The sequence below is a fragment of the Borostomias antarcticus genome (assembly GCF_949987555.1).
Source record: "Borostomias antarcticus genome assembly, chromosome: 1".
Lineage (NCBI taxonomy): Eukaryota > Metazoa > Chordata > Actinopteri > Stomiiformes > Stomiidae > Borostomias > Borostomias antarcticus.
The window spans coordinates 35,521,337-35,530,608 of record NC_140234.1 but is presented as its reverse complement, the minus strand read 5'-3'; the positions used below and the strand labels follow the sequence as shown (position 1 = coordinate 35,530,608).

The following is a 9,272-nucleotide window of genomic DNA, read 5'->3' as shown; positions in this document are numbered from 1 at the left end:
ACACCTATTCAAAACCCTGTCAGACTTTTGAGTTCGCACCAAACCTAAAAGATCATCCTCCCACCATCATGCACAAACCTTACCGCCTCAGCTACATCTGTCTTCTCCTGTTTATTTACCTTAAAAAAATATATGGCTCTATCTTGGCTAGTTAAAATCTCCCTTGTGGGTTGTTCAAGGGAACTCCAGCAGGTGGCGCTCGACCCCAAATCGGAGGCTCTTCCTTCCTGACCTGTTCTTGTTCGGACGAATACCTCATAGAAAGGGGCGCGCTTAACTCGTATTGTAGAGGGGAGAGAGAAGGGGCGTGGCTAATGGCGGGAGCAGGAAAAGGGGGAAGAACAGCCTGGTTGGGTGTGAGCACGGAGCAACAAGAGGGGGAAAAATCTAATTTTAAATCAGAGTTATTCTGCTGGGGAAATGGCGGAGAGACTGTCTGCTGAACCTCCTTATCTTTCCTTCCTGACCTAAAAAACCTCTCTCGTGCTACTCTCTCCCAAATCTTAAAAGCAGACCAGTCTATAGAATTAACAGGCTTTTCCCTTAACCTAGACATCTCAACCACCTCTAGCTGATCCCGAATCTTAGCTAAAAATTTAACACTAAATGTCAGATGGGGATGTAAGAAATCGAAAATACTTTAGCGCATAACGAAATCTCATCAGGGCTAGCCAAATTGCAAGTTAGCAGTAGAATCCTGTTACATCTAGGCATATGTTAGTAGCCGGTGTTACAGGGACACCTAGTGGTGCTCCCAAAATGTTGCATGTAAGACCCGGATGTTGTTTTTGGCCGTGCGCGGGCAAATTCAGTTTAATAAAAGCTATACTGAAACAAATCCCTAATAAACACAACGCAGCCTAAAACCCCAAAACAGCAATGAAAGGAAACCTTATAGTTAAAGGTACGCGATGTAGTTTTTGACCACTAGTATGCGCTCTAGAGCAAATTTGAGAAGGTGGTCCCCGAAAATTGCGTATACGTCATTTCTCGCACGCGCACGAGGACGCACGAGCAAGCGCACGAACACGCGCCGAGCACATAATAGTGACGTTATACCCCCATGTTCCAGCAGTTCGTTGCTGATTGGCTCAGTTCACGGCGGGGTATTTTAGAAAGAACTTCGAGCGACAACCAAGTTAGCTAGCTAGCTACAGTATACAGTACAGTATGTCTGCCGGAGGAGATAAAATGAAGCCGGACAGGGATGTCCAATGGCGACGGCTAATGGATCAGAGAAAGAAGAGAGTAAACATTGGTGGAGAGGCTTTCACAAGGTGGAGAAAGTTGCAGGCTGAGAGGGGATTCAGAACGGACGCCGAGGTGGCCGTCTTTCTACTGGACTGGTAAGTCACTTTTGTCTCACTAGCTTGCTAAGATTGCTAAGTTGAAAACAAGGATGTCAAACCCTATTACTTTATTTTCTTTCGATTAGTATGGTGCAGATGTTTTTTCTGTAATGTTACTGTGCGCTGTTTGTTAGGTATGAATGAGAAGGCAGCCTCGCTAGCTTGCTAGCTAATATTATTCCTTCTCCTTTTCTATCGATTAGTATGGGGCAGATGTTTTATCGGTAACATTACTGTCGGCTGTTTGTTAGGTATGAACGAGAAGGCGAAATAGCATCCACTCCTCTGAAAAGGTACCGTTCTGTCCCTCCAATCCCATTGTCTACGATCCGTGGATCAGGCTCCGACTCTGGCTCTGAAAGGTAACTTGGCTAGCTAGCCAACTACGTTGGTAGAAAACACGGATGTCAAACTCTATCTTCGCAATCACTGTGACCGTGTTAGTTTATGATTGTCATATCGCTTTCAGACTGGAAGAACTTGGAGTAGCGAGCATTGGATCAGAAGAGCAAGCTGGAGCTACTGCAAGGTATTCAAGTTAGCTAACGTTACTGGTGTAACAGACGTAAAAATGCCTGCGAGTCCCTGTGGTAGCCAGCACGTAAGTACCTAGCAATGTTGGTAACGCGTCCGTCTCACGATCAGAGGGTGCTCAGGGGAGCAGGGGAGCACCCTCATTTACATGGGTCGAGCCAAAAACACAACTCAGAGGCACGAGACCAGCTATACTAACGTCAGTCTAGTAGTAGCAAGTAGTCGTCAGGAACTGAAGATGTCCACCTAATTTCAGGAAGTAGTGGAGATGGACTACAGCAGTGAACAGAGCATATTGATAACGCTTCTTTGTCATTGATAATGCTTCTTTCTGTTGCATGTCTTTCAAAGGATGGAGATTTCAGAGGAACACACAGTCACAGTACAGCACATCACCAGTGATGAAACTGTGACTCTGCTGGATGACAACACCATCAACAATCTCCAAAACAGCATGTGAGTGTGCACCTGCAGTGCAGTTCTAGGTCAAGCATGATATAGTGGGGGTTGCTTGTCAGCTGTTTTATGTAGTATAACAGTTATGGTTGATGTCCAGTGTGGCGGAAAGGAGCGTTCTGTGGGTGGGCATGTTGGCCCTAATGCGCTGGCTGTTGGGGTCCCTCCTTAGCCTTGGTTTACATCTCTTTTGTTGTTTCATTTCATTTGTATGTATTTCCATAGGGACAGCATACAAGTAAAACAAGAGTGTTAAAACAATGATGAGAAATACCACAGCATTTATAGCCTAGGGCTAGTTTGCGATGCCAGTCCCTAGATTGTGATGGTGGTGTGGCCTGGTTATGACTTATTTTTTCCTTTTACAGTATTGACTGGGCTGAGGAGCCGTCAAGTGCTGATGATGGCAGAGACAGCAATGAAAACAGTGATGAGGACTGGAGTGCTGTCGAATTTGATGAAGACAGCAGTGACAGTGAAGAGGGCTATACTCCTCCCTTGTGTGTGAAGTATGTTGAAGAAATAGGTTGAATATTTTACACTCAGATGTAGCTAATGACTACATGCAACCAATCGACCATACTCATGTTATTCAACAAAACTGTTTACATTCTCAAATAAGTGCTACTCTGCATAAACAAAAGAATATTGTTATTTTTGGGGGTGGGGTTACTTCACCAGAACAGGAGGTGCTCTGAAGAATACCTTCAATATTGAGGAACTTCCTGAGGTGGGCGTGAGCGACACAGTCTTAGACATCCAGCAAGATGAAGCTCAGTCAACTACAGAAGAGATGCCTGAGAGACCGGAAACACTGCGGGTGCTTTGTCATGAGGACATTGTAAATCAATCAGCTTCAATCACCTATGAAGCATCTCTACGACAGCTGGTGAACTTCCTACAGCTTCCCTTTGACCGTTGCCCATTCTCTACAAAGAAGAGAGCATGTGACGCAAGAGCACCATTTGAGATAGAGTTAAAGAGGAGAGGAACTGCAACTGTAATCGAATGGGTGAGTTCAACTATGCATATCTAGAATTACTGTAGTTTAGTCATACATTGTTTTCATAAAATGCCTCTCTATGTCTATTTATTATCCAGTGTCTTATTAATTTGTGGATCTGTGATACCATACAGAGTGACTGTGTTTGGCCTTCTTTTACAGACATGCCCCAACGGCCACATAGTCTGGAAGTGGAACTCGCAGCCCTTGTTCAAATTTGGGTTGCAGGCCGGAGACTTCATGCTCTCTACAAACATTCTCCTCTCCGGCAACAACTTCAAGAAAGTTCTCCTTCTCCTAAAGTTCATGAACATGGGATGTGTTGCAGAGAGCACCTTCTATGCTGTTCAGGGCTCATATTGTCTTGGTGCTATCAAGCACTTCTGGGAGGAGAAACGAGCTGTAATCATCCAATCTCTTTGCCAGAAAGACAGTATTGTAGCACTAGGTATGTTTCCTCTGCAGTTATCAAATATGATCTTGTAAAAAAATTGTTTTAAAATTGAATATAGATGTCATGGAAGGTACTTATGAAAAGGGCAAAGACATAAGCTTTGTCTTTCAGGTGACGGGCGCATGGACTCCCCTGGCTTTTGTGCACAATACTGCACCTATTCCACAATGGACAACGACACAAAGTTCCTCATTGAGGTCGTCACCATCGACAAGAGAGAGACCAACCGGAATTCTGTGATCATGGAGAAGGAGGGCTTCACAAGGACCATGGACAAGCTTCTTGATGAAGTGCCTCTACGGGAGTTTGTCACTGATGGGCACATTCAGATCGCAGCGCTGATGAGTATGCCTGATTTATAATAATATAATCAATCTTTATACAACCCAATGTTGCCATTATGTGTGTGGTGTTTTATTGATGCAATATTGTTGTTTGAACACTGGGTAGTGTAAGGGTGTACAGCATACAGGTATAGGTGAGCTCACCAGTACTGGTGTCATTGATTGGGACTGGGGTGAGCATACTGTTTTTGACGGTGTAGCCATGTCAATACCGTGTGTTCAAAATGTTAATTGAATTGTAACTAATTATTGTCCTTACTACAATAATTTCGATCACAAATGTTTTATCTTTACAGATCCAGAGAAAGGGAAGTACAAAGACTCTGGGGTGAAACACTCTCTGGATATGTGGCATGGTGCAAAGTGTTTGGCCAAAAAAATCAATGCGGTATGTATCTGATGTATGCAAAAAATCCAAGTAGTGGTCTTAGTGAAGCCATGAATGACTAATCACTTATCTCAGACCTGCAAACTTGTCACCTTTTGGCTACAGTCACCTTTTTTATGTTAACCATGGTAGTTTCGGTGAATCTAGAGGGTTTTAGTTTTGTATGTCATCACCTTTTTCGCTACTCCAGAGTTTGCAGGTCTCTACTATCTCCTTTGTCCATAAACAGGCAGGACAACTCAAGGGAAATGGAGCCCTACTGTACTGGATGCGAGACATAGTCAACCACTATTGGTACAGTTGTAGAATGGCAACCACAGTTGAAGAGTTTGTGGTAGGTACACAGAAACAAGCACCAAGTGCATTATTGACCACGGCACTCTGGCACCCTTTACAGGTCACTCGCATAGCGTCCCCACTAACCATCACTGATTTACTTACTTACACAATGACCTGAACTTGTCAGCTCTAGACCATGGCTAGGCCCTGCGCAGTGGTAACAACTATCATCTAAAAGTGATTTACATGAGTTCCTGATGAGTGTACATAGGCATTTTTCTAATCTTTTCTTACTGGCGTCTGAGCCATTTCAATTGTTGTCGCCTAAATTGAGAACCCCGCCTCTAGACCTATTATCAAATACTCAGATGTAGATTACATGAGAATTTTCCAACAGACCTGATCCTCCATCCTCTCTATTGTTGTCCATGTTATATTGATCTCAGCAAATTTACCTCACAGTAACATACTCTGTAGAACCCTACACAGGAATGTGCATTTCCCCTAGGTGTGTTAAACTCCATTTGTGTTTCTAATATATTTTTCTCAAAGAAACATTGGCAAGGTGTGCTGAATCACGTGGTAAATCAACACAGCTGGATTTTTGGAAGATGCCACCATGAGCCTCAGGAGGACATCAACAAGGAGTGGATGGAGATGGACTCGCCAGCGCATCAAGCCTTGAGAGCCATTGTCCTTGACACAAAGTTGCTACGTCAGGCTCACAAATACATAACATTCAGGTTTGTCTGAAAGTCCTATGTATAATCAGATACAGAGAAGAAATAGTAATAATAATAATAGTAGTAATAATAATAATAATAATAATAACGATAATAAGCATAACACAATAATAATTATAATAAACAAACATAACAATGAACATGATAGTAGTAGTATTTATGATGCTAGTAGCAGTATTGGTAGCAGTGTTTATGAGCCAGGGGGGGCTATGAGTCTGAGGAAGGGTGGGGGGGTTCAGAGTTCACTACCGCGCATTCTGTTTCGGTGTTCAATCTGATGGCTGTTGTGCAGTCTCATGGCTGCTGTTAGGAAGGAGTGTGAGAACCGCTCTGTTCTGCACCTGGGGGAGATGAGCCTGTGGCTGAAGGTACTCCCCATCTTCCACAGTTCATCATAGACGGGGTGGGAGGGGTTTTCAAATATGGTGTTCAGCTTTTCTCTCATCCTCTTCTCCACCACTGCCTCTAGACTGTCCAGTTTCTGTCCAACAATGGAGCTGGCCTTTCTCACCAGCTTGTTGAGTTTGTTGGACTCTCCAGTCTTAGTGCTGCCTCCCCAGCAGGCCACAGCAAAGAGGCCATAGCAAAGAACAGTGCACTGGCTACTACAGACTGGTAGAACATCCGTAGCAGCCTGCTCTGTCCTTTCTTGTACATGGCCTCCGTGTTGTCTGTCCAGTCTAGCCTCTTGTTCAAGTGCACTCCCAGGTACTTGCATGAGTTCACCATCTCCACTTCCTCACCCTTGATGGTATCGGGTTGGGGGGTCTGTCCTCCGTCAGAAGTCCACAACCAGCTCCTTGGTCTTGCTTCTGTAATTGTATGGTGTATCAAATGTTAGAGAAATCTAATCTTGGTCACAAGCCTAAAGGAAACATCTTTGTGCTGAATGTATTTGTAGATCCACTGCAGACCTGGAAAGCTACCACAATCACTTGTTGATGTATGCCAGCAAACGCTACGCTTTCACCCCTCCTGTGTACCACGCCCGGGTCCTTTTGGCAGCTATAGACTACAATGCACACAAGGATCGGCCCCAGGCAATCAACAAGAATGGCCATAAAATGTAAGTATACTTGTAGCGAGTAGTAGGCACACACACATCAAATAAGCCATGACATTATGGATCAGCTGGACACTGATTAACCATGCTGTACTTTTTAATCAAGCTAGATTTAATTTTTTATCACAGTAATTTATGTACTTTGTGTCTATGTTTATTTTCCCTTTTCCATCATGCAGCTTTAAACGGAAGTTCAACAAGAAGTCACAGCGCTGGACGGTTGTTGCAGAATTAGAGCCAAAGACTTACAGCTACATCAGTGATCTCCAAGCCAACATTGTCAGTACACGACTGGAATCGGGAACAGGGATTCCGAGGACGAGGCCACCAAGTGAAAGTGACCCAAGACACCTAGGTCTGCTCCCTCCAGTACCACCTCCATCAGTTGAGGACCTGGTACAGGCACACATGTCCAGAGGACTTGGTATGTGAACAATAGTCTAAGATTCACTGCCCATTCTGTATCTGATTGTGTTACTAGCATCATGTGATGATTATTTCAAAGTCTAAACTTCAATATGGAATTGTGATTCATGTGCTGATTATTTACATCCAGATTTCATTAAATATTCATGTAGAAAAACAAACACTAATGACATTTTTCTATTCTACAGGACCCAAAAAACAGTCCTGATCCAGTCTGGACTCCTGAACAGCTCTTATCTGCAATGTTTTGACATTGGCCTATCAACAACTTCAATCTCACCATAGATGGCACCACCGTCTCCTCTTCTCTTCTCTTCCCCTAGCCCGTCTCTACCTTTTCTTGTGTCCTTGTGTTGTATCTGTGGCAATATTCTTTTTGTCTCACCCCCTCCCCCCACCTCTAGTGTAAAGCTACTGAGTATGTGAAAAGTGCTATATAAATCAGAATTATTATTATTAGCTCTGGGATGTGCTCTGAGGGATGTTGATAACTGAATCTATTTATGAAGTAATGTTTTCTAATTTGCAATGTCTCTATTTGAATTCCATATGTACAACAGTGAAGGTTGATTTTCACTCATACTGGCACTACATTGTTCTATGAATAAAAATGTCTTAATATTTTCAAAACGTTACCAACTCTAATTTGAACCGTGTATCCTGTGGAGTACAGTAAGTCATGTTTTTAGACTGAACATTTTTATTGATCCAAAAAGTAAAATATAAACTGAACATATTTATTGATCCAAAAAGTGAAATATAAAAATAAGAACATTTGTTATAATAATAAATAAATAAAACTAAGAAGATTTATATCCCTGACTAAATGTACTAAAAAGCCATCTCCACTATGGACTTCAGCAAGGTTCTACAGTCTTCCAGGAATGAATCCAACGTACTGTTGAAATGGGTCAGGGAATGTATGTCTGATCATCCACACAGCACAGCTGGGTATCACCACTCTATTTCCTGATCCTAACATCCCCCACTGCCACACAACAAACTGTCGGTAGGCTGCATGACGGAATTGCCTATTCTCCTGTCCTGGCTCAAGAGCTTCATCCCTGAGTCCAAATATGTCATTCCGGGTGGCCCTTGCCACCTGGAGGATTTGCATATCAAGGCAAATGTGGGCCATGTGTGGCAAGGTGCTGACACAGTACTGTGGCCCATTGGCACCACAGCATTTTCTTTCCAAGTCTGTGGGCATTTCTTTGCAATTGGTGCAAGTACACCAATTCGGGGGAGGGGGTTCTTGGGCTGCAGGGGGATCCTGGGATTGGGATCCTTGGAGTAGAGGTATGATGTCAAACAGGAGTCCTGGCTGACGCTCCAGTACTTGCAGAAACTGCGACCTCAGTTCTGGCTCTGGCATCTGCATGACCATATCCTACATCAACAAACGAGCCATAACGCAGGTAAAATGAATGGGTAGCCAAGTACTCATTGGCCAAATTCGAAATTACATAATAAAATATAATAGGCTACTGTTCATAAGTAGCCTTCTTTCCAAATCACAATGTTACCTGCTGCGTCTGAATCCTGTTTGCCCGGAGTGTATTTATGCGTTCTACATCTGTAGGATCCAGTGGTGGTCTTGGTCCTACCCTGCTTCGCGCACCGCGGCGCACGCGAGTGCCGCCTCGGATCCGAGGGCCTCCCCGGCCCCGCACTCGGCGACCAGCACCACCCCTGGATGTTGAAGGCTATGAACCGAGTGGAAGAATTGCAACATATTGTTTTGAATTATGCTTATGTATGAAAATTAACTAGGTCTACAGTAGGCCCTACACTAATAGGCTAATGTAAAGGTTAGACTAGCCTATTTGGGTAACCATGATACAAGACTAAACAACAATAATGACCGCTTTGGATCCTAGGCTAACTATTTCTGACTCATATCGTTGCATTTGAGTTATTTCAGAATTTCCCTCTTGCAATTCACGCATCATATGGTTGCTGTTTTATATAGCCTAGGCTATATTTCTGACCTCGGCTGCTGACATGGTGTTGGGTGTCAATCCGTTACCTAGCAGTAAACTACGGTGCACCGCTCGCACACGTAGATGAAGAAACGAGACACTCCCACTCCTGTCAATCAAACTCAACTGGCAGGAACCGCCCACTCAGCGGACATAAACAAACGTTGTATACAAAACATTAGCTAAATATGATTTAGCGAAGAATATACAAGGTAGGACATACATTTGAGTGATTCAACATGTTTATTAGA

The 9,272-nt window shown here is 43.6% G+C and overlaps 1 protein-coding gene across 1 annotated transcript; it reads left to right on the top strand.

Annotated features, from left to right (window-relative positions):
• Positions 1-929: 929 nt before the first annotated feature.
• LOC311315388 (uncharacterized protein) lies at positions 930-7,513 on the top strand. The gene is made up of 14 exons (XM_084446058.1): positions 930-1,346; positions 1,601-1,711; positions 1,819-1,878; positions 2,235-2,339; positions 2,708-2,848; positions 3,021-3,351; positions 3,505-3,790; positions 3,908-4,141; positions 4,437-4,528; positions 4,758-4,862; positions 5,360-5,550; positions 6,452-6,616; positions 6,793-7,037; positions 7,228-7,513. Exons 1-14 carry the CDS (start codon positions 1,171-1,173, stop codon positions 7,245-7,247), a joined length of 2,262 nt encoding a protein of 753 aa, XP_084302184.1. The 5' UTR covers positions 930-1,170; the 3' UTR covers positions 7,248-7,513.
• Positions 7,514-9,272: the final 1,759 nt, after the last annotated feature.

Bases quoted from the DNA above. Each gene is read 5' to 3' on its own strand.
- LOC311315388 (XM_084446058.1), top strand. From the start codon at position 1,171: ATGTCTGCCGGAGGAGATAAAATGAAGCCGGACAGGGATGTCCAATGG. The intron at 2,340-2,707 runs GTGAGTGTGCAC...TTCCTTTTACAG, and splicing joins AACAATCTCCAAAACAGCAT to TATTGACTGGGCTGAGGAGC. The intron at 3,352-3,504 runs GTGAGTTCAACT...CTTCTTTTACAG, and splicing joins CTGCAACTGTAATCGAATGG to ACATGCCCCAACGGCCACAT.